The sequence below is a fragment of the Tiliqua scincoides genome, chromosome 2 (assembly GCF_035046505.1).
Source record: "Tiliqua scincoides isolate rTilSci1 chromosome 2, rTilSci1.hap2, whole genome shotgun sequence".
In the NCBI taxonomy this organism is placed as follows: Eukaryota; Metazoa; Chordata; class Lepidosauria; order Squamata; family Scincidae; genus Tiliqua; species Tiliqua scincoides.
The window spans coordinates 92,318,303-92,343,412 of record NC_089822.1 but is presented as its reverse complement, the minus strand read 5'-3'; the positions used below and the strand labels follow the sequence as shown (position 1 = coordinate 92,343,412).

The window sequence follows — 25,110 nt, the reverse complement described above, 5'->3', positions numbered from 1 at the left end:
ACCTTGCTACCATCCACCTAGAGTCTCCTGATAATTTTGTTAACGCAATGGCGAAGCCTGCAATCATTTGGCTTTTTGGCTTTAACCGTACTATCGGTAGTTCCTATACTGTAGTTACTTTCTAGAAGCTATACCACTGTAAGCTTAGGCTATAGGTATGTGGAGAGTTGGATCCATTTGGAAAACTGTAAAATCATTGGAATTCTTATTCCAAATCTACTAGCGTATCAAAATAGGTATTAAAATGCTGTTGCGTCACATGATTATAAACAATAGAATATGAGTTGTCATGTTTTTGGAATTGATTACTTATTTAAAAACCATATGCATAAACTGGGAGTAGTGCTATGACCAGTCCAACACACACACACACACACACCCCTCCTATACCAGGGTTAAGAACTGAATGCTGGCTGCCATAAAGCTTTCATTAACTTATTTTAAAAATTTATATTCCCCCCTTCCTGAGAGAGAACCAGGATAATGTAGAACAGGGGTGTCAAACATAATGCCCGAGGCCGAATGTGGCCCCTGGAAACTCTTTATCCAACCCTTGAGCTCTTCCAGCACCAGCTCAGTTGCTGAGCTGTTTTGGGGTGTCACTGCTGAATGGGCACCCACCTGATAATGGGCTCTCTCATATCTTGAAAATATGATCAAGATTTCCCTGTTTTTCCTTCTGGCATTTGCAGCTAATTAGTTTCTAAGTGAGAGAAAAGGTGCTTTTTGGCACTTTTCATAGCCTCTTAAAACTGTATTACAGATAAATGTTCTTACCCATCATTCACTGACATCAAAGTTGGAAATCACAATGCTGTCTAAAAACATGTAGGCCTCATGAATGGGTAGGTAAACTGAATGTTGTGCTTTAACAGCAAGACTGTGACTGCTTCTAAAAGACTTGCTGAAGTGTGTGTTACTAATTTCTATCCTTTAGAGTCACAATGGCACCAGCTTTTCGCCTGTCTTTGAAACCCAAAGTGAGTGACAACATGACACATTTGATGGTGGACTTCTCTCAGGAAAGGCAAATGCTTCAGGCTCTAAAGTTCTTGCCAGGTAAAAATCATATATTCAAGAGTGACCTGTTTAGGATATTGCTGCCATGTTTCCACAGAGATGGAGGGTAATCTCTTCTGTTGCTACAGCTACACACAAGCACCTCGCAAGCAATGTTTATCTGTATATATGCTACCTTTTCCCCTTCAGTGACCCAGTTTAGATGTAATGATAAATACGTATTAGTATTATGATAAGTTGCAGTCTTGCACACTGCTTCCCCCCAATTTCTTTGAACATGAGGAGGTTGGAAGTTTGCGTATTTGGACAAACCACAGCTCCTATTATGTTTGAAATCTGCACAAGCCACAGTCATTGCTGTAAACAAAACAGGATTAAAACAGCGCCTTGAGTTTGGGCATAATAGGGAGCTGTGGTTTGTTCTGGAGGTTTTAAATCTGCAGGGGTGTGAAGAAGCAAGCAAGCTCATGGCTCATCAAGGCTGATTCTGATAGTGCTGACCCATAACACTGCATTGAACCAGGACATTGGGTCCTTTTGTCTGTGGTGGTGTTACCAAGGGAAGTTGTTCCAAACAGGAAATACTGAGAGGATTGGGAGAGGAGAGTACATTAGGCTATTTTTCTTGTTTTGTAATGCCTGTGTTGCAATGCAATACAGTTGAAGTGATAAGTATGTTTGCCTATATAATAGTGGAAGCAATAGAACTTAGTAGAAGCAGTCGATCAAACAATGATTGAATAGTATAGCAGCCAAGCTACCTTTTGCACAACCTTTTGTACAGACTTGGGGCACTGTCAGTATTCAGAGGCTCTTGCCACTGGATTGTGTGAGCCTATTCCTAATTGCTAATCGGTAAATATAGCATTTGAAGCATCCTTCCTTTTGTCTTGAACTGTCAGTTGTGAAGTATCATTTTAGTGGCCTTTGTTCATGCAAGGATAATTGAGATCTTGTGTTGAAGAATCAAATTTGAAGTGTCAGACTATCAAGTTCAATTTACATTGTGTAGCTTACATTATTTGGAATCTTTTGGTTCTAAAAATACTTTTGACTAGTGTTGAGTTGTCACACTGGACAAATTGCTAACTGATTACTAGAAACAGAAACTTAAATTATGTTGATGACACCCAGATGAGTGTCTTCTGATTGTCTATAGTTCTGACATCTTTAGCTTCCTCTGACATTTGTAAACAAATTTGCTGGCATCTCATTCCAAAATCCTGAAAGTAGATTGTTTTGTATCCCCCAATACTTCATTTTGAGGCTTCTTTTCTCTCCTCTCCTCTCCTGCCCCTCTGCAAGAAACCAGTTCTTTGCTCTTTCATCATATCTTGAACTGCAGTAGTCTTCTCTTGTTATATTTAAGAGTCAGTTTGGGGACTAATACAACTCATCAAGTGTTGGGGTTTAGTTTAACGTCTGTAAAAAGGGAATAAATTCATAAACCTTAGTTATAATTGTCCTAGATAGACTTGCACTTCTATGTATTGTTACTAGTGGTGCTCAAATTACTTATTTGGGGAATTAGAGTGCAGGGCCAACTTCAGGAACATTGGGGTAGTTAAGTCCTCTCTGACCTTTACCTTCCCTGAAGAAGCAGAGAAACAATTCCTGAACCCCTTGCAGATACTGAATTCCGTGTGATATAAAATCAAGTGGATTTTGGAATCCACTGAGTTCCAAACTTGACTGGAGCCATCCTCAGCGGAAAACCAGAAGTTCCCTTCTAGGACCTCCAGAAGCCATTCTGATGCGTGAGGCTGCGTGCAGCCCCACTGGCCCAAGAAGAGCATCTGGAAGCTTCAGGTTGAGCCAAATCTGGCTCACCCTGTACTCCATTTCAGATTATTATTTCAGATTAATGTTCTCTATTCCTTTCAATCTAATCTTCAAATCCACCTCATTAACTCTTTATTCTCTCTCATGAAGAAAGTTTGTAATTGCTTTCCAATTCTTCATAAAATTTTCTGTTCAAGAAAGGTTGTCAGTTTATCCATTTCTGCAAAGTCCATGGCTTTCGTCCACCATTCGTCAATTGACAGAATATCTGCAGTTTTCCAGTGTTACACATAAAGTATTCTAGCCACACTTGCTATATACAGATACTTTAAATCTTTTTTCCACATATTCATCTATTATACCCAGCAAAAAGACTTCAGGTTTCATTTGCACACTTGTTTCCACCACATGATAAAAAGATCCTCCTGTTTTTTACATTTCCAACACTTGTTTTACATGTTTTTGTATTATCCTCACTAACTTACCTGGTGCCATACACCATCTATAAATCATCTTATTTACATTTTCTTTAATGTTAACATTTAAAGTAAATTTCATATACTGTCCATGTTTTTCCAAAATTTCTCCAATTTTTCCATCAAAAGTTTATGACCTACATTTTTAGGCCATTGAATCATCAGATTTAACTTTACGGTATAGATGCACAAGACATATTTCTCCATGGGTATTAGCAGGATGTAGAGATTACAAGAATGAGCTATTGAAAGGCTGCATCAAGTGGGGACAATACAGAATGCAAATAACAGTACAGGATGTATACTGAAAAAGGTGACAATGGAAGCAGGAGGTTAATAACTGGATTCCCTTCCCAATGGATGTTTGAGATGTCAAACAGACTTGAGCTGGCTTTCAAGGAAGGCAGTTCCAGTGTTCCTATTGTTCACTTGGGGTATATGTATACCGCAATCTATGCTTATTTTACAGTGCAGCAAATAGTTAGCATAGACGGGCAAGTTTGGCTTGTATGGTTGCAGCCATTTTCAGCGCTGCTGCAGCCCTGGGCACCAGGAGCTCAGGATTGGGCTGTTACTTGCTAATATTTAAAGGGTCAGCTGGAGTTATACTTGAACAAGCAGTTTTGCAAATGAGAGCACTTTAATGCTAAAGACAAAAAATAATGTGCTCGTTCAGAGCTAGCTTGGTGTCTGATTTTCTAAGATGTCTTATGCCTGCTATCTCTATACCTGTGCTCAAATTGTTGAAACTGTTGGCAAAATTCCAGTGTTTGAAGATTTGTGCGATGTGTCTCTCTGTTTTACCAACACTTTTTCTCATTTTCTTTTGGTAGTTCCCAGAGCCCCAGAAATAATTCTACAAGATTGCCTGGTAGTTGACAACTCTGTAACGATATCCTGGCATATGACCGAAGAAGACAACAAAATTGATCACTATGTGCTTGAATACAGAAAAACTAATTTTGATGGGCTTCCTCGAGTAAAAGATGAGAGATGCTGGGAATCTGTAGACTACATTAAGGGCACTGAATATACATTATCAGGTAGCTTTTTTTTCTTGTAGTTGACAAGCTATAGAATGAATTCTGTACAGTTTGTCTTCCAAACTGCATTCTAATGTTTCTCGTTGACTTGTGTGACTTAATGGGATACATCCCTGTCAAGAACAAACTTCTTACTTTCAAATTAAAACAGAATAAGTTGCATTACAAAAGCAAAGTACAATGTTTGCTGCAGTTCTATAACTATTTCATTAAGAAGAATGGCCATTTAATCATTTTATTGAGTCTCTCCTCTGTTATTACTCTTCCATGACCACAATGTTTCATACATTGGTTCAATGCTTGGGTTTCCCCTATATGTCAGGTGCCTTTTAGTATCTGATCTTTTCAGTTATTTGGGGAGACTAATGCATTCATTAAAAATATTGGTCCTTGAGTAAGATTTCAAACATGATAGTCAGATATATCCTGGAGTATCACAGGATATGACAATAAATATGCTCAATATGCTATTGTGAGTTTTCACTGCACAGGAAATCTTCATCCACAGGCGTTATACAGTGCAACCTCAGCATCTGTGGGGGTTCCGTTTTCAGATGCCAAAACTGAATCCATGGGTCTGGGCACTCACCTGACCTCCAGACAGCAACCAGGCCTCAGAATACCTCCCAAAGGCACTTTGGTCAGGTCTGGAAGGTCAGGTGGGGCTCTTCACCATAGGTTCGGAACCCACAGTGAGTCAAATCCACGGGTTTATCCAAACCCACAGATAAAAACAGCCCATCTGTACTTCTAGTGGTGTTAAAACTGAGGTTCTGTTTGTAACTTCCTTGCATCTAATGCTGTTGATGAATTCAATGCAATATCAAGCTCTTAGATTCAGACGTGCTGCAAAGTTCTGGGGCAAGGGGTGGGGAACCTTTTCCTTTCAGAACTGTAAATTACTTTCCTCATGCTGCTAATTTGTTAACCACACTGGTTTGTTAATCAAAATGGTAGGGTGTGCCTGAAGACTTCTGTGTTTCTTTCAGGTCTGAAGTTTGATTCAAAATATATGAATTTCCGTGTCAGAGCTTGCAACAAGGCTGTGGCAGGGGATTATTCTGACCCAGTGACTTTAGAGACTAAAGGTAAAAAAGAACCAGCATGGTATAGGAATTTAAAAATGGGACATACAGTTTCAAATCTGTGTGAATTTTGCAGGATTGCTTTTGGAAAACTAGAGGTCTCTCTTGCCTTACTTCAGTTGCTGAGATGCCAAAATGTTGTTCCAAGCTCTTTGGAGGAAATGAAACACACAATGTAATCATGTGTGCAGAGATAAAATGGGAATTTGTATTTTCCCTATCTAAAACTGACAATATAATGTAATAATACTCCTGACTGAAACTTACTATTTTACCTTGGGACATGTACTTCTGCTAAACTAACTCTGGTTTAGGTGACAGCACTGGCTCCAGCTCAAGTTACTAAATATATACCCTGACCTCTGTTGTTCAGTGAGGCATCTCTTCATCTCAAAGTCCTGCATTGGGGCTAGTAAAACGGATGCTTTGTTGTTAGGAATCCATAATAGGAATCTACAACGGTGTTCAGGAAACTCTAGCTGATTTAAACCACAAATTTAACACTATTATAAACCATTAGTTCTTAGGCTTTTATGTGATGGCATAGTGCAGGGGTGTCCAAACATTTTGGCAGGAGGCCCACATCATCTCTCTGACACTGTGGGTTCATTAAAACATTGAAACTTTTACTAATAACGAATTGTTTTTTCTTTAGGGGCGTAGAAAGGTTCTGAATTAAGTCTTGATAAGCATCTGTGAAATCTTGGATTAGAGCACTTTGAAAACTTGAGTTCTTGGAAGCTATCCCAGTACAGCTTTTTGTTTTAAACTTGGCTCAGTGACCACTGACCATGCAGATACAAATATGTAATTCATTGAATCGCTACATGATATTCTTTTAAGATTAGAACAGTGACATTTTAGGGGGTTGCAGTGCTGCTTTTTTTTACCTATCTTTGGGCTACTTCTGGAAGAGTCTTGTGGTTAGCAAGCTGTAGCATAACTGCTAATATGGCAATCTTAAAACTGTACGCTATTCTTTTAGTGATAAATTAGTACATTTGATTTATCTATATAACATGAAATGATTTACTGTATTCCTTTTGGACTGGATTTGCTTGGTTTAATCCTCAAGCTGAGGCTTACCCAGGTACCTTATTGATATTTTCTACAGAAATTCCAGAGTTCTGTGAAATCCTAAATCACCATCTTCAATTTTTCTCTATAGAATCTATTTAGTATGATTGTTTTTCTTCCAAAAATGAAGGCAAGCACAGCAACATGGTTCAATTATTTTCTTAATTGGCACTTGCAAAGATTAAATTTGCACAAAAACAAATTCCAGTGACTTGGTTCTGGCTGTTGGGTTGTATTAAACACGGCTGGCCTCTGGAAGAGTTACTGCCCCAAATTCTGAATGTCAGTATGGTTGGCAATAAATGTTGAGAAGTTCATTGACTACTTCCTTCAGATTAAATATTGATATTAGGTAAGATTATACATCCTTCCCATTCAAGTGTGTTGGACGTCATCAGTGAAAGGTCTGATGCTAGTACAGTACATAACTTCTAGTACTTCTGGTGGTCCTGTTGCTGAACAAATAGCATGCTTATTTTAATCCTGTAGCACAGGGCTTTTCAAACTGGGGTGTCGCAACGCCCCAGCCTGCAGGCCCTGGCTCTAGGGCAAATTGACAAGTCTGGTTCCTAAAATCATTTTTGTGGTACAAACTTTTTTCCTACGTTAAAATAGGAAAATGTGGATATAGGTGGGATGGCTGCATCCATGTGTTGCAATACGTGTTGCAATACATTTTACCTTTTGAGATACAGGTGTCCATTTGAAATGTGCTTCAGTAGTTCTAATCATGTGGTGATAAATATTCGTAATCAGTTGTATATGCAAAATGTATAGATGAGATGTGGCTAATTTATCTAAAGATATTGGGCTTTGCATTAAAGGTCATGAATTAGCCTGTTTTGCATCTTGTCTCTGAACAGCTCTTATTTTCAATCTGGATGGTTCATCATCTCATCTTAACTTGAAAGTTGAAGATTCCTTTGTTGAGTGGGATTCTACAGGAGGCAAAGGTCAGGAGAACAAAATAAAAGGAAAAGAGAACAAAGGCAGGTAAGGAACACTGAATTTATCAGATACCTCTTGTAGATGTTTTATGAAACTGACTAGATGTAGAGTTCCTACTAGAGAGAAAGTTTACACAGTGGATGAGATTAAAGTAAATGTATTCTCTTAAACTGAATGAACCTCCTACTCACTTGGTAATAAAAAATTCTTGCCACTACTATCTTGAAACAGTTCTTAAAGCAACTACCATTGCATCTGTTAAAAATGGAAAATGTCTTGTTCTGGCGAAAGTTACCTAACTTCCCAACGTTCATGTTTTAGCTGCTTTGCTAAAAATCTACTCTGATCTGCTGAGAAGTAAAGGGTTGTCATATTGGTAGTCATACTCTTCTTGGCATTAAAGTTCTGCTATAGACTTCCATACTTGCTACTTTCTAGATATTCTTGTATAGTGGCAGAAAAAAGATGGGTGTGTTCTGTTTCTTCCACCTTCAATAATCATCTTTAATCATCCAAGTCAGTGGATCAAATGGTATGCATTTTGCCCTATGCTGCAGGTATACCCTCAGACCACAAACAGATTTAGTAAATTAAGGTATACAAAGTTTATTTGATCTAAAGACTGTTCATAGGCTGTTGTAAAGAACTCTCTGAAGCTCAGATTGCATACTCCCACTAATAGAAGTTTTATACAAGGCACTTGCATTCTATACCCAAATGGCATGCATGCCTACTTGTTTATATTTCTGATACTAAACTCTTATTGCTAAGAAAAACTCTCAGTGATGATTTTAACTAATCAGATGCCTTGACTGTGTAATTCTGAGGAGGCTTTAAGCCTGAGCTGTATGATGGAATCTTGATCTATGTATATAAAGCTATATTGGAAAATATTTTATTTGTAAACATGTGAGTTCTTCTTAAAATAAGACTGAAAAGCATGAAGTGGCTGAGATACAGACAATAGTTATGAAGTAGCTCTAGATACTAAGATTACATAGCCACAAAGTAGCTTTTTAACTACCTATTTTTGTCTGACAGTGGCCAGATTACTCTTCTGAAGAACAATACAAGGTGATCTTATGCCTCTTTCTAGCCTAGGTTTAACCTTCAGCTTTATTCTTCGATGTATTTCCTTTCAGTTCTTGCTATCTAGATTTAGCATGAATCAATCCAATAACCTTTACCAGTAAACAAGTAATTGTGTAAAAATCTGCCATCTCATTTTTCATTTCTTTGCTGCAAAGCATCCAAGAGGTATAAAATATTAATAACTTCTAACTAAATTAAAATCATTAGCTCCAAATGCAGTGAATCAGTAGTCAGTCAACAGTCAACAAAGCCAGTCAACAAAACATTTGATGGGTGAAGACTCTGTACAGAAACAGTAGAGAGAATAGAAACCTAAGCAATACATATGTGTGCACCTATGTGTACACACATATATAAACATACATTACATTATACATACACACATGAATTATTTAAAAGACAGAAAGCAATCAGTTACAGACATTGCCAAGATGTAATCTACTCAGTGGTTGCTTGGTACAGAAAGCTTGGCTTGATTCAGATTACTCAAATTTAAGAACTGTGTGACTGAGAGGGTTGTATGCTCAACATCACCTGCCAGAAGGAATTGAATTATGGCATTCTCAGAATGCCCTGTTTTAGCATTGAGCAAGGGAGAGAGAAATTGGTGACTTAGTGCTTGATATCTGGGACAGCGGAACATAATGCGTATGGATGATTCTGCTCGCCTAAATTGCAGCTACATAAACATTCTTCCCAGGAGGCGTTTCTGAATCTGCCAAGTAAGTCATTAGAGGGGGTCACAATACAGCGTGCCAAGGTAAAGGCCCTTCTCCAGGGGGTGCATTAGGAAGGACAGATATTTTGGTTGTTGACCAGTTGTAATTTTGAGTTGAAAATTCAAAGGGGAACATTTTTTTTTCATGCTGCGCCTAGAATCTCTTGACTTTATATATTATATAGTCTGGTTGTCAAAAGCCTGGTGATAACCTCAGGAGAGGGGGCACCTTGTAGATCGGCCTCAAGGCCCATCTGTTGAATTTTTTATAAAATAGTACTAGGCAAGGAGTTAACGTTGAATCAGTCAACAGCCCCTTTAGCAACAAATCGTGATCAGCCCTGAAATAGACTTTGGCCCAGTATTTTAAAAAGCTGGACCATGCATGTAACTCTAGTCTATGTTGACCTGATTCCAGGCAGAGTGCTGCATAGGGAACGCAATGCGGTAAGCCGAAAATTTTGTAAAGAAATTAGATTGAACCCTTTCAGTTGTGTTATTTAATGCCGGCATCCATACTGGGATGCCGTATAAAATTTGCGGTATGACTTTGGCATTGCAAGTTTGTAAAGCAGCTGGTACAAACCGGTTGCCCCAAGAGAAGAAAAAGCAAGTTATGGCTTGAACCACTGGTTTGGACGAATTAATTGCAATCGACCGATGAGAGGACCAGGAATGCTTGTAATGAAACCGAAGACCGAGGTATTGGAATTCCTTGACCTGCTGTATTTTTCACTGAAAAGCCAAGATTATGGTTTCCATGAGTTCCCAAATACCACAATTTTAGACTTTTCATAATTTAACTGCAAAGTGCAATGCAGGCTTTGACCAGTCTTCGTAAGCCTATTTTTGTATGATCAGAGATCAGAGCCATGTCGTCGGCATATAAAAGTAAAGGGAAGTCCACCAATCCCAGTTTGGGGCAATGCATGTCAAACTTTGTTAAGACCAAGGGACCAAATAGGGACCAAGATTGATCTGGTCCAGGATTCTGGAATTACTCCAAATTTATTGATTCTTGTGAATAGTTCCGCGATAATTGGTGCCCACCAGTCTGGCGCTGCTTTATAGATGTCTGAGGGAATTGCATCTGGGCCAGCTGCTTTACCCTGTTTTAGCTGGTTAATAATTGAAATGACCTCATCCATTGAGACAGCAGGCCAGTCTGGGAGGTCTGGCGGGATGGATGTCTGAACAACAGAGGTTGATTTGGATTCATTAAAAAAAATTGATTTAAAGTGCGATTCGCACAGTTTAGCAAGGGATTGTGGTAATGCCAATTGACTCTTTATGAAAACAACCTGATATAGAGTTTGCCAAAAACTCTTAGCATTTTTTGATCTAACAGCGTTGATTAGTAGTGACTATCTTGCTTCTGCAATACAATGGATTGAAACTCTGACAGCTTCCTTCAGGTGGGCAGTCAGCTTGAAATATTGGTGTAAAAGTGTTCTAATGTTAGTGTCTCTAAATTTTTTATAAATGCTGCGAATGGCAGTTTTCAGAGATAAGCAGATCTGATCAATCTTAGAGTTCAAACACAAAAGTTTGCTATCTGGGGAAGGAGTTGAGGAGGAACCAAGATATAATCAATAACACTTGCACCTCTAGGTGAGATGTAAGTGAATTCTCCATTATCCCCCAATGTGTCTAAGCCATTTAGCCCATAAGTAATACAAAATTTAGCTAGAAGAAGCCCCGCGGCATTGATTGATCTGTCTTTCTATTGCCTTTCAAATAGACAGGTCTCTGGCAGTATTGTGTCAGGAGATAAATCCCAACGTTGATGAAAGATGTCAGAATTATGCCCCACCCTGGAGTTGAAATCTCCTGCGATTTAGAATCTTGTAAGAGGGAAATTTACCAGTCAGGTCATTGATTATACCACTAAGATATGCCCATTGCTTTTCAGTTGCAGATTTATCTTTTAAAGGAGGCATATATATATTATCATTATGCTTTGGGGCATTAGCTTCAACTTGATCACTTGTATTTTTCAAAATACATCAGCCATAAGTAACAACTCATGTTTGAAAGCAGGTTTCACTAATATGGCAAGGCCTCCAACTGGGCAGCCTTTTACTACATTCTTCCGTGCGGGTAAAGATATAGAAAGAAACCCTTCAAACTCAATAGGTCTGATTGCCCAAGTTTTCTGCAGTAAAATAATATCTTGGTCTCTTAATAATAATAATAATAAAACTTTATTTTTATCCCGCCCTTCTCCCTAACGGGACCCAGGGCGGCTAACAACATATTAAAAAACAATAGAATTTAAAAAACATTAATACAAACAGATAAAAACATTTAAAACAGTATCTAGCTCTTTTCCACGAGTTTTTGGAAACCAACCAGTGATATTCCAAGATTAGATTTTCAGCTGGCCCCGTGGAATGCTCTGGGAGTGGTTGGGTGAAAGTCAATCTGATGAAGTTGAAGTTGAGGGGATTTGAGTATCTGGATCCCTCTGATTTCTTATAAGAGGATGTTGTGTCCCTAATTCAGGGGTAGTGTCCTCAGACAGTCTTGACTTGGCATCCAGGTTGTTCAGCAGAATTGCGCCTTCTGGAGCTATTTCAGTTACTGGGAGAAGTTGAGTGCAGTCAGGTGTAGAAGATATCTGCACCAATTGGCTAGATTGAATATTCTCTGATGAGAGCTGTGGTAATTGTGCTGTAGCTTCTTCTAGATTAGCAAATACTGTTGTTTAGTTGGTGGAAATGAATTACATGTCTCTTCCACTGCTTTCTCCAACACTACAATTGGTTGGCAAGGGCCACTGACAGTGGACTCTGTAGATGGTGAGTCCAGATTATTCAAAGGCAATTCCATAGGCTCAGGGATCTGAGCCACGTTGACAGATGATAATCCTTGAGAGGAGGACAAACTTTCTCCAGCTGGGGGCTCCTGATGAATCTCTGCCTGGAGGGATTGCCTCTGAGGGGGGGCCACATCTGGAAGAGAAGTTGGATGGTCTTGTGAAGGAGGTAAGCTCTTAAATGATGCAGAGCAGTAGGGGGTCAATACAATGTCTGTTAGTTCTTGCCATACCATCTCCACTTTCTTGACCATCCTTAATTGTTCCCATCCGGGAAGAAATCTAAATACCTCTAGGGCCTCCCTGGTTAATTTGTCCTCATCAATGTCTAGGTACAGCGATAGATCTATTGACTGGGAGCTTGTGTTGCTGCTAGGAGAGCCAATTTTCCGAGGTGACATCATAGTTTGTGGAGGGTCGTTAGGTGGACGCCGCCAGTACTTATAATCTCCTCAGAGCTGAGCGCAGAGTTCCTTGAAGGATGTTTCCGGACACATTCCATATCTATGTTGGGCATCTCATCCTGCGGCTCTGTAAATGAGTTGTGACCCACTCAGGGCAGTGAATCAGTAATTCAACTGTAGGTAGCTGTGGATGTCAGGGTATGTAGTGGACCATGCCTTCTAACAGTGTGGCTGTGGGCCTAATTTGCCATTTCCTAGTCTGCATTATATGGAGCAGTCTGACACAGAACTAAAAATAAATCTTCTTGTAGAGGCAGTTTAAACAGAAGCTGCTCATCCTTCACCTGCCCTTCTCTCTGATAGTTTCGGCATTAAATTAATGTAAAGTAGCTGCCCACAGCCCCATATTTCCTTTCTCCCAGTAACTTCCAATAATATTCATGATATTAGCATATTGCATATTTTCAACTGAAACTTTTTCACCAACAAAGCAGGGTGAGGAAACTCACCATACGGTGGTGCATTTATACCACTAAATGTTACTGAAGGGAAGAATGATCCAGGGCTAGCCACATGTCTACTGCAATGCCTTGTTCTGCTGCCTTCTGCCTCAGTTTAGATCTCAGTAGTCAAATGGGCCTTCCTGGTGCACTTTTTCCTGCTTTTTGTACTTTTTCCTCTTGGAGAATGTAAGCTGTCTAAAGAACTGAATCGTTATTCCAAATGGCACTGCATGAACGTATAAAAAACAAATGGCAGTGGTTTTGCCACAGTGCCTTTTCAAACCCCACGGTGATGTGTTTATAATTCAGTATAGAGAACTTGGCCTATATTCATTCATGTAGGTGACCAGAAGCTTCAGATGTACCAAATATTATAAAATCTACTGTGTGCATGTGTACTAGTAAAGGCTATTGGAGTACAAAGGCTGTCCTCTGGGTGAAGGGATCTTGTAGCACTTACCTGAAAAAATAGCATGTGAGCATTTGGGTTGATGATAACTAGATGTAGGGGGGAAAAATCTGAGTGCTTTTCCTTGTACCAAATGCAGTCTGTTTTAATGGCCATGCTACTTTTCTACATAACCTGGCAGCAAACGTAAGGCTGATTTCTTATGGTAGAAGCTTCAAGCTTCATAGCAATTGAAATACTTGAAGCAGGATCAAATGCTATGAGGTGTGTGTGCTTTCTTTTTTCCCTAAATATATGCTTTAATTTCTTGGCTCTACTGTCTTTACATGCTTTCACTTATTCCTTTTATCTTTTGGTAAGTAACTTTTTATTTAGTTCATGTTTTATTTAGTCAAAATACATTTCAGTGTTAAATATTTCAGGTTCTACAGTAGGACTTCATTCTGATCACAGTAAAATATAATTGAATACTGTTATATGTAATAGGCTATGGCCTGTATTTTTAGTACTTATGAATTGATGGTTTACAACAAATCCATCACTTAAACACCTCAAATCTTTGGACTAACTACTTTAGGATGGAACATATTGACTTCTGTCAATGTTATGCTGAAAGCTAAAGACTGCACCAGTACTGCAATAAAAGTTGCTGATAGAATATTGGCATGTCTGATTTCAGGCATTCATCCTTAATTGGATCAGAATTATTCCTAGCAAAAATACCTTATTTGGAGGGCTTATTAAAAAAAAAAATCAGAACTACACTTGATATTCTTGCCTATCCTGCACCTATGTCCCTCCTGCCTTAGTAATACTAGCTTGCCCTGTTCTCCTTCTGGTTTTGGTTCATTATGGCTTATTTACTATCCTGGCAGCCTTTTCTGTGCATGAGTGTATTGAGCATTTAGAGATTTTCAGCATGGCAGGCTAAGCTGGCCTTTCTAACTGCATGAGAGCCATAAGTATTACCATAAGTGCTTGTTTGCAGCTTATTACTTGCCATTCTATCTGTATTCACACTTAATGGCAATTACTTGTGTGCAATACAATTTTTTTGTCCTTTTATAGAAGTGGCACTCCATCTCCAAAGCGGTCATCAGTTACTTCTCGCTCGCCATTGATGAGGGGCAGCAGAGATAGATTTACTGGAGAGTCATACACAGTACTGGGTAAGGTTTTGTAAGGCTTAATATTTTAATCATGCAGTTCAACACTGTAGTAGAAAGATTAGGGATTTCCACTGGCATATGTCTTCTGTAGCATGTGTCTTATGGCATATGTCCTTATATTGATACACAATCTGTATGTGAGATATATGGACAATCAAAAGTTATTCTGAGTGTTAAAAGTTTTTTGTTGTTTAAACAGGAGATACTACTATTGAAAGTGGACAGCACTACTGGGAAGTCAAAGCTCAGAAGGACTGTAAATCCTACAGTGTGGGAGTAACATACAAAAATTTGGGGAAATTTGATCAGCTGGGAAAGACTAACACAAGCTGGTGTGTACATGTCAATAATTGGCTCCAGACTACATTTGCAGCCAAACACAATAATAAAGCGAAAGCATTAGATGTCGTGGTTCCAGACAGGATAGGAGTCTATTGCGACTTTGATGGAGGTAATGATTATTCAGAACTATCACTGAGAATCTAAAACGAATCTGTGTCTAGATTTTGGAAACTCTTACTTTAGGTTAATTTGCATGCTGTCTTTTCAGAGCAAAATGTGTATGGTTTTAGATGCTTGTCAGGTTAACTTGTTTGTACATATTCAGCCTAATCTTGTTTAAAGTACAGGTGGTTCAAACTACAAATGGTGCTGTGGTGTGTTCTATACAAATTAGAGCCATGGAAAGTCCTCCCCATGATGTTTTCCTTCTCTGTTAACTGACCTTTTTTCACCACAGTAAAAAGGTTTGATCTGCTACCTCCCTCTTCAAACCTGATTTTAACTCTGAGGCTATATTTTTGTCCTTCAGAAGCTGAGAAGATTTTGAGAAACCAAAATGTTCACCCTTTGAGTTGTGAAGAGTGAATAAGCGCTTATCAGCTATACATTCCATAATAAAATCCATCCAGTGGGATTTGGTAAAAAATGACTATTTGCCCAGAAGAGTAGAATAACAATAGTTCTGGCATGATCACAAGAAAAGAAAGCAAAACCATTTGATGTGCTAAACTGTAATTCAGAGCAGATTAAAGGCTATTGTGATGCTTTTAAAGCTGGTTAAGTCTTAACTTTACTGACCTGGATATTAAACAGGGCCATGATTCATGTATGGATAGTGGAGAATTAAAATTAAAACAGGCTTTCCTTTTATACAGCCAGAATACTAATTGGGAATCTTGGAACTTGTGTGAACTGTAGCTCACCAAAGTTCTGACTCACCCAGTGTTGATTTACATGTGTCAAACCATTATGTACAATGTAGAGATGGAATAGAGAATCTTATATTTGAACCCAGTGTCTTTGAATAAAGTGTAATTCATTGAAAGTGAAGGCTTAGGGCAAAATGTTTTTGTTTGTAGCACAGAATTAACATGGAGAATTCATTGCTGCAAAGTAGTCCATTACATAGCTGTGAAAAGTGAAATCTCTGAATATACCTAGGCAGTATTACCTAGTTTACCTAGCCGCCTTGGGTACCCTTCAGGGAGAAAGGCGGAATATAAATCGAATAAATAAATAAATAGTTTACCAGATGCTGGGGTGAAGTGGGGATAGCAGTCTTAATCCATGCCATGTTTATAAGCTTTCAAGACCATCTGGTGGCCACTGTTAGCAGGAAGCAGGGTGTTGAGCTGGACTGCAACCACCTTGATTGAACCAGGAAAACAATTCTTAGGAGTCAGTCTCACATACTGATCCTGACATTCTTGTTTCTCTTCTCCTGTGTCATCTGATTTTGGCAATGAGGTTTACTTGTTGATGACCTGAATGGGTGATACCCTTAGATACCCTATGCTTGGTTTGAATCTCATTTTCTGTTCATAATTTAAACATTGAATAACTTCATTTATGGGAAAACAAATAACAGATGGAAGTATTCAACTGTTTTTCTTTTTTCAGGTCAGTTGTCTTTCTATAATGCCAACTCAAAGCAGTTGTTGTACACCTTTAAAACAAAATTTGCCCAGCCACTACTACCAGGTTTCATGGTCAGTATCAGCCTAACTACCTGTTTTCATACTTTCAGCTTCAAGGGCTATTTCCTATATTTGTTGATGTTACTTAGAAGAGTGATTCATTTACTTATAAAACTTATGTGGGGTAGAAATGTACATGCATCTAATGTCAGTCATGTTCAGGGGACTTATTCTCTGGTCTGGCTTATCTCCTAAGCGCATATATATATAACTGCATATATCTGGAAAAACTGACAGCCATTTAAATGAATAACTTCAGGGCTCTCTGTCTTTGCATGCATTGCAAAGTTCTGTGGTGCTGTGTTCATAAAAGCAGACTTGAATAGGATCTACAGTAAGGTATATTTTAAAAAGTAAAACAAATGGGGTATTTCAGGAACCATCGTTTAATCTGTAATTACAGGGGATTTCATTTATCTGCGGATTGGGGTTCTGGGTTCTGTAGCCCCCATGTGCCCCCACCAGAGGCGAGGGGATTCTGCTCCCCTTGCCTCTGGTGGGTCTTCTGAGCCCCGCAGAGGTCGTGTGCATCCACGCGAATGGGAAAGAATGACTCTTACAATGGGAAAAACATCATATCTGGTTTTTAGGCAAAACAGTGACTCTTTATGTCTCTAATAGGCGTTATGAGGGGCGAGGGAAGCTCCGGAGGGGCTCAGAAGACCCTCTGCAAGGGATTGGGACTCTCCTTGCCTCTGAAGGGTGGGAGAGCATCCAGGTATCCATGTGGGTTGTGGAATGGAACCCCTGCAGATAAGTATGGGAGACTATATCATTAATTTAGTTCTGAGGCTGTAATTCTTAAAGTACCTAGGATTTAGTGAATGATACTTCATGTTTATCTTTATTCATTTTGATACTGCATATGGGCATAGTCTCTTGCCTATCAGCTGGGGAGCAAAACAGGGCCATCCAGGGTCAAAACTCCCAGCCTTAAATACACAGAAAAGTAGTTGAAAAAATTAAATTTGTAGAAGCTAATGTTATGGCAACAGGAGGTAGCTGAAATGGTGGGGTTTGGCTAGTGCAGTTGCAGACCTACCATTAGGCCAGATGCGGGAAATGCCCAAGGTGCAAGCCTCTAGGACCCCGTGGAAGTCTCTCTGAGGCTCCCAACAGGATCAGAAACTATGCCTCAGGTTTCCTGGAAGCATAGTTTATAGCAGAGGTTGGCAACCTGCGGCTCTAGAGCTGCATGCGGCTCTTTCAGCTGTCTGCTGCGGCTCCTCCCGGTGAAAGTGGCAAAGGGGGTAACAGGAGCCACCTGTGTTGGGAGGACAGGCTGCTTCCCTCCCCCTGAGCTCACTGCCCTCCTCTCCCTTCACCCCCACCTGCTCCACATTGGTTTCCCTTTCCAATTTTGCCAGCTCTGCTGGCTTAAGCTCCCTGTTTTTCCCTTCCCCAACTCTCCAGCAGGCTCAGCCAATCAGCATCCAGCAGGCTCCTGGCTTTTTCTGTTGGAATGGCTTAGGGCCCTTCACTGGCTGACCACCAGCCAATCCTGAGCTGCCCTCCTCCTCAGCCATTGGGAGCCCTTGCAGCCTGCCTTTCCCTGAGCAGGTCCCCACTCAGTGCAAGGAGAGGCTTTTCCTCCACAGCTGAGGAGACATCCTGTGTGTCTACTCAGTAGTAAGCCCCATTACAGCAGATGAAGCTTACTCCCAGGAAAGGGTGCCTGGGATGGCAGCCTTGGAGCCTGCTCCTATGCGTGTCTACTCAGTTGTAAGCCCAATTACAGCGGATGAAGCTTACTCCCAGGAAAGGGTGCCTGGGATGGCAGCCTTGGAGCCTGCTCAAGGCCAAGTGCAAGGATGGGTGAGTGGGAGCCTGCGCAGGTCTGTTCGAGAGTAAGCCCCGATGTAGTCCCTGGGCTACTCCCAGGAAGGTGTGGAGGGCTGTAGCCTCAGCCTCCTCCTGTGCAGGTCTACTCACAAGTAAACCCCGTTGTAGTCAATGGGGCTTCCTCCCAGGAAGGTGTGGAGGGCTGCAGCCTCAGCCCCCTCCTATGCAGGTCTACTCACAAGTAGTCAGTGAGGCTTCCTCCCAGGAAAGTGTGGAGAGGACTGCAACCCGAGAACTCCAACCAACTTGTCTGCTCAGAAGTCCCATTGTATGGGGCTTACTCCCAGGATAGTATGGAGAGGGTTGCAGCCTGAGTGAGGGAGGGCAGGCAGGCAGGGCAGAAGCTGGCCTGTGGCTGCCCCCCCACCTGCCCCCCCAGCTCTGGCTTCTTCTCTTCCCCACCTCTGGAGTCTGTGTCCTTTTTTCCTTCCAGCAGGGTGCGTCTGGAAGGTGGGGGGAGTTCTTTAGTATCCATGTAAGATAAGCAGATGTCATAACCGCCATATATATTGGAATCTTGGAAGATCTGGTGAGGAGGTAGGTGCGGTGTCAGCAATGGCCCCTTTAAGGGTAAGGCCTGGGCATCCAGCAGAGTGTGCTGCACAGCTGCAGCCACTTGAAGGCAATAGGGCCCTCAGGGATATAAGGAGCACCTGAGGCAGGAAGGGGGGTGTAGGTAGGAGAAGGAGTGCAGGTTGCAGAGGAGACTGACTTGCCTTATTGACTTTGACTTGGATACTCTGACTGATTTGACTGACTTACCTCGTACTTTGGAATCTGACCTTGGACTGTGACTTGGCTTATTGACTTTGGATTCTGCCCTGGATACTCTGACTGACTTTGTGACTAATGGACTGCTGGAGACACTGGAGTTTGGTGTGTGGCTGCTGTGCCCAAGACCTGCTGAGGACCAAGGGTCTGCTGTAGTGGCGGGAGGCTGCTGGCAGGAGAGAGGACCTCTGCAGGTTGAACAGGCGAGCTACCCTGGAGGTGGGGTCCAGCAGGAGTGCAGGGCAGAACCAGGGTCATTTGTTGGGGGAAAGAAGGGGAGCTAATTTGCTTAAAGTGGGCATAATTCTCCAGGCAGAGAATGGCCTTGGAATCAGGCAAAACACCATAGAGGACCAGGCGTCTGAAAACACAGGACAAGAATGTATGACAAAACTAACTAAAAGTTACAAGAGGAGGCTACATTATAAAAATGGGACCTATGAGAGCATAAAGGTAAAAAAAACAACTATATATGCAGTATTATCTTCATTTTAGATGTCAAAAGGGTTTTGTGGCTCCTGAGGTTTTTTTCCCCTCTGGAAAACAGGTCCAAATGGCTCTTTGAGTGTTTAAGGTTGCCGACCCCTGGTTTATACGGTTGGGGAACCTCCAAGAGGCTTCCCTGATGCAGCCATGGGTTGTGTAAGGCTCTGTGAGGTGAGTATGGAGGTGGATTTTTGCATGGGGGGGGGGGTAGTGGCAGCAGCACAGGGGGGGGTGCCATCATGGACCTTTGCCCCGGGTGTGGGACTGGGGTGGTCTGTCGCTGGGTTAATGGCTTTTTTGTATGGGTGGGGAGAGAAACATAAATATGCATGTTGTGAAGAAACCCTTCATATAATTCTCTAGATCAGTGGTCTCCAAACTGGAGACCACTGCACACCGAAAACAGCTTCTCTGGCACAACTGAAGCTTACTGTTCCATGGGGAAGTATCTCATCTTTGAGCCCAGTCTCCCCCAACCTTGTGCCAGCCATCTGCATCTGACTGGAAATCTGTTGCCCCAGCAGGCTTTGTGCCTGGAATGTGGAAGCAGATGGCTGGCACATGGTTTGGGGGAGATTGGGTGCAAAGATGAGACTCCCCCGCAGAATAGTAAGCCCTGTTCACATGGGGGAGGGGCTAGCATAGGTGCCAGATCTGGCATATGGGGTATGTTTTGGGGAACCCTGCTCTAGAACCTTACAAGACAAATTTTTAAAAAATTGTCTTTCATAATGGCTACCAATCAAACTTTAAATGGAGTATCATTAATTCCACACCCTCCCTCCAACAATAAATGCACAAATAAGCAAGGAGAAAGATCAGCTAAACTTCCAGTCTGACTGAAATCCTGTTGAAAATATCTTCAGCAGATGGTGAAACACTGGGGCAGATGGAGCCTCTCTGATCTCATAAGGCAGGGTAATGCATCAGCTTGGTGCCACTATAGTGAAGAAAAAGAGATATCCCCTGTGCAAACACCGAGTCATTACTGACCCTTGGAGTGTTGCTGCTTCTGCGATGCTTTCATGGTAGACTACCTTCCCCCAGCATGGTGGGTACTCATTTTACCTACCTTGGAAGGATGGAAGGCTCAGTTGACCTCGAGCCGGCTACCTGAGATCCCAGCTTCTGTCGGGATTGAACTCGGGTCACAGGGAGAGTTCTCGGTTGCAGTACTGCAACCTATAACTCTTTGCCACACGGGGCATGTGGTCAAGACCTTATTGCAAAAACCAAGACATATGAATGCTCTTCTCCAGATTGCCTTTGCAAAAACATGCAAGTTCAGGGGTCCTTGAACTAGCAGTGATACAACTGGCTTAGGTTGGTAACTGTTCATTGTAAATGTAGAAGCTTCCAGAAATGATCCTGAAGATGCTGTTTCTTACCAAATGACAAAATCTACTTGGTCTGCAATATAAATTTTAGAATCTCTTCCCTATGTTACAGCATTAAGAAGCTACTCACGCCACCCCAAAAGATATGTTCATCACTACTTATGAAAGCACCCAATGTCTTGCTTGGTTAACGTCTTAATGATTCATCCTTCAAATGTTTTTCTAGGTCTGGTGTGGTGGTCTTACATTGACAACGGGACTTCAGGTGCCAAGTGCTGTGAAAACACTGCAGAAGAATGAAAATGGATTGAGTGGTTCGACTAGTAGCTTAACCAATGTCACCCAATGATGTTTCACTTTTAAATTAACTTTTCTTTCAGGTATTACTCGAAGAGCTTGCGAGCAATGCTTTAACTTGTTCCTGCTGCCTCTAAGGCCTGATGAGCACTAAGAGTGCAAAATGTTTGGGGTTGTACTGAAGTATTGGCAGGAATGTACTGTGAATCTGCAGTGTAATAGGAAAATAGACTTGACTTTGTCTTAGAGAGCAGGGATATGAGGTTGTAGGGGAATATGCTTCTGCTAGACTGAACTTGACTACTTGTCTTATGGATGCTTGACTGTTCCTTTCAGTATGACATGTAGCAAAGACGAGTATGATCTTGGTCTTAAAAAGCCTTCATTATTTTCTCAGTCCTAGACTTCTAAAACTTCTGCGTAGAAAAGGAAGTGAACTAGAGTTATACCCTGAAGCTTTAAATATGAAAACCTTCTAAAGCTAGTCTAAATGGTCACAACTCAATATAAAAGAGGAAAAATGCAAATATTTTGATCAGTGTCCTTTAGATTCAAGATATTACACCATAAGGCATCATGGCTAGTCTTTCTAGAAGCCACACAATCATCCCAAGTAATGCATTTTAAGCTGCTATTTGGACGCAGTGTCCATTCACCATGTAGAATGCTTTGTGGAATGGAGGATGTAACTTACATTTAACTATTGAGAAGTATTATTTCTGATTATCCAGATTAATTTAGTAAGGAGCTTTTGATGTGCTTCTGCTTTATCCATATTAAATCTCCAAGGTGTCACTTCCTTAATCAGGGGTTAACTAATTTCTAAAATCAATCCTTGTCCATGTTACCATTCATCTGGTGTTTCTAAATTAACAGAACTTTAATTTGTGGAATTGTGTGCTTATTTAATAAAAGTGTAACATTTACTGTGGTCATAATTCCTGTGACCATTTTCATCAGTTTAAACAATGGTTCTACATCTTAGTCTGCAAGATTCAGTTCTGAGAACTGTTCCCAATGAAATATCAGTATACTGGATGTATCAAATAACCTGGTCTATGTGCTAGCTTTAATCGTAAAAGCCCTGAATGATTTCTACGTAAAGCCTCTTAAACTCATCCTTTTGGATATAAAATTTCAATTGAACATTCCAGTTTTAAAGGCTCCCTGACTCTGGTGTTTCCTTGGTGGTGTTAGACACATACATATAGAAGTAGGGTATGAAGAATCTACATTAACTCTTTTGTAACCCTCCTGATTCTTTGAATTGGCTTCCTATTCATTTGTCCAGCACATGATTTGGTATTTGTTTACTTTGCTTAGATTTGCTGACTCACTTTGCTTCATGTTCTTCTGTGAAGTTTCTCAGACAGCTTTTTTATAAAGTACATTTGTGGGTTTTGTCACTTTTTGATAAAAGCAGCCTTCAGAAGAATCATAAGTCAACTTGCATGTTTAACTTTACGTGTAAAGTACTTGATCGGAATGACCTGTATGGTTCTTTACACAAAAATTCCCTGACAGAAAATCATGCTATGAAAGGTTCTCAGGTTGACAACATTCAAATGACTTAATTGCCCTCTTTTTTAGTCAAACAGCCAAGGGAACCCAGAAATTACTCCAGTATGTCATACTATAAGTCTCCTATATATCTAATAGTGATACCTTTGTATTTGCAGCACTTAAGGTTTTTAGCCTTTGCACATTTGATTTGTGAAAATAAAGATGTTTTGATATCTGGTATGTTATGCCCATTGAAGATTAAATGTGAATCACTGACAAAATATGGTATATTCTGAAGATCTTATTGATATTTTGCTTTGACTATTGTACGTGAGCTTCTAACTAGTCTGGATCCTGTTGATAAAATTTGAGTTGCATTTAGGAATGAAGAACCTAATCTGTTTCCCTCACTTCTGAAACAGATCAGTTTCTAAAAACCACTAAGTATGAATAACAAGCAGAATAACTGCAGAATTTCTGAACTGCTACATATGCAAAATACACCTAGTTATGCAGACATTTTTTGAGGATCTTCCATAATTAGGCTGATTTGCAATTTATTTTTATTCCAGATGCAATACTAATATTTAGAGGATCTCAACTTTCCTTTAGAAGCATAAATTAAATGATGCAGAGCTGTGGGTTACTTTTTATCCTCATGAGGAGAACCATTATTGTGAAATAGCCTTGAGTAATAGGTGCTTAGTCCTGTTGCACCAGACAGGGTAGTCCCATATCAGTTGAATGCATAGGGTTTGGTGACAAAGAAATGCCTTAAGCACTTTACCCAGTCTTTCCTTTAATTATGAAGCTAACTTGCTAACAATCCTAGTCAATTTTAGTTTGTGGCAAGCATGCAAATATTAATGTAAATGAGTGCTGAGGTTACTCAGTTTGAATGTTGGCTCTTCAGGTAGGCATGCTAAGTACCTGATAAGTCAGATGTGGTGTGTTCCAGTCCCGTGTACATAATTTGCCCATTGTAAAATTAAAGTATTTTTATATTTGTAGGACTTCTGTTTGTATATTTCCAGGAAATATGTATTGCTAATTTAGTTTTCAGAAATTACGCAGTTTTCACCCAATATAACATATAACTAGCAAAACTTCACACCCTTGTATAGAACAGAGCAGCAAACTGAACAGTATAATTTAAACACAAAATATTCTTGCCTGAAAGATTCCAGAAGAGCATGAGAATGGAAAAAGAACAGCTGAAAACTCAAGTCACAGTACCATGAATGGGATCTTAGAGGTGGATTTTGCTAGACTATACAAAGTAGAGGCTAAGAATTCAGCATTAAGTGAGAGGACTATGGAATAAAGATAATTTCCTATATCTAAAAAGAACAGTAAGGGTTTTTTGTGTGTGCTGTTTTCTATGATTGGATTCCCTTCCTGGTGTGGAATAGTCAATAACTTGCCTACTGGCAAGCTATAATTTGGTAGACCCTGGCACGTAAATTATGCAATTTGGTGTGATGGTATTTCAGCTGGGCTGTGTGGTGGCTGTGCTTGTTGATCTTGCCTCTTTTAACCATTAATTTCCATTCTTGGCATTAAACTGTGTTCTGGAAGCATACTGAGAACACCTGAAGGCAAAGCCTAAACCCATATTTTCCTTAGTACTGTTCAGTGGGTCTGCACCTCTCCCCATAAGTTAACTGTTCAGTTGTCATTCCTGGTAAGCACTTCTACATGTGCCTTTTAAAATAAATGGCGCCATATCTTTGCTCTGCTCATGGTATAAGGTGTTAAGAGATGAGAGTGCATATTAATACACTGATCTTCTTAAATAGAAAAACTGCACATTGCCAGTACCTCAGGTATTCAGTGCATTCTTTATCCTTGTCAAGTATCCTAAGACAACAGTCCTACCTGCCATAGTAACACTGTACTACTGGGTGCCTTAGAGCCCATGGAGTGTTTTTATTTGCTGTGTCTTTAATTCAAACTTCTCACAGGGGTTTTGTATTAATAAACTTTTGAAAACCATTGCTTTTTCCTGTTTTTTTTTCCTAAGGGTAATGTATGTAATTGAGAAAGGGGGTGTGTGGAAAGAGGCAACTATAGTGGGACCCAGGTATCCACAGATTCGGTATCTTCAGATTAGAGGATATCAGCAGATATACTAGCTTAACTAGTTTAAGGTCCTACTTTAAATGGCATTAAAACAAAAGCATTAAAATCAGGGTTCCTACCAATTTTGGCCAAACTGCACCACTTCCAAGACTGTAAAGCTGTTTTTAAGTGTAAAACTTACACTTAAGTGTAAGACTCACTTCTGGGTCATGCGGAGGTTCCTTCTCCCAGGTTCCCCCCCAAAATGCATTGCATTTTGGAGGAGGAAA

General features: G+C 40.4%; 1 protein-coding gene across 3 annotated transcripts in view; it reads left to right on the top strand.

The window, feature by feature from the left end:
- Positions 1–24,754, top strand: part of FSD1L (fibronectin type III and SPRY domain containing 1 like) — a 47,774-nt gene extending 23,020 nt beyond the window's left edge. The window contains exons 6-14 of one of the 3 annotated variants that reach the window (XM_066614094.1): positions 938–1,059; positions 4,112–4,321; positions 5,311–5,409; positions 7,347–7,476; positions 8,473–8,505; positions 14,444–14,544; positions 14,744–14,995; positions 16,447–16,535; positions 21,186–24,754. In XM_066614094.1, the coding sequence (XP_066470191.1) occupies positions 938–1,059; positions 4,112–4,321; positions 5,311–5,409; positions 7,347–7,476; positions 8,473–8,505; positions 14,444–14,544; positions 14,744–14,995; positions 16,447–16,535; positions 21,186–21,308 (1,159 nt within the window). In that variant the 3' untranslated portion in view covers positions 21,309–24,754. The remainder of the gene's footprint in view (positions 1–937; positions 1,060–4,111; positions 4,322–5,310; positions 5,410–7,346; positions 7,477–8,472; positions 8,506–14,443; positions 14,545–14,743; positions 14,996–16,446; positions 16,536–21,185) is intronic. The other 2 variants (XM_066614095.1, XM_066614096.1) reach the window with 2 other exon arrangements.
- The last annotated feature ends 356 nt before the right edge of the window (positions 24,755–25,110 follow it).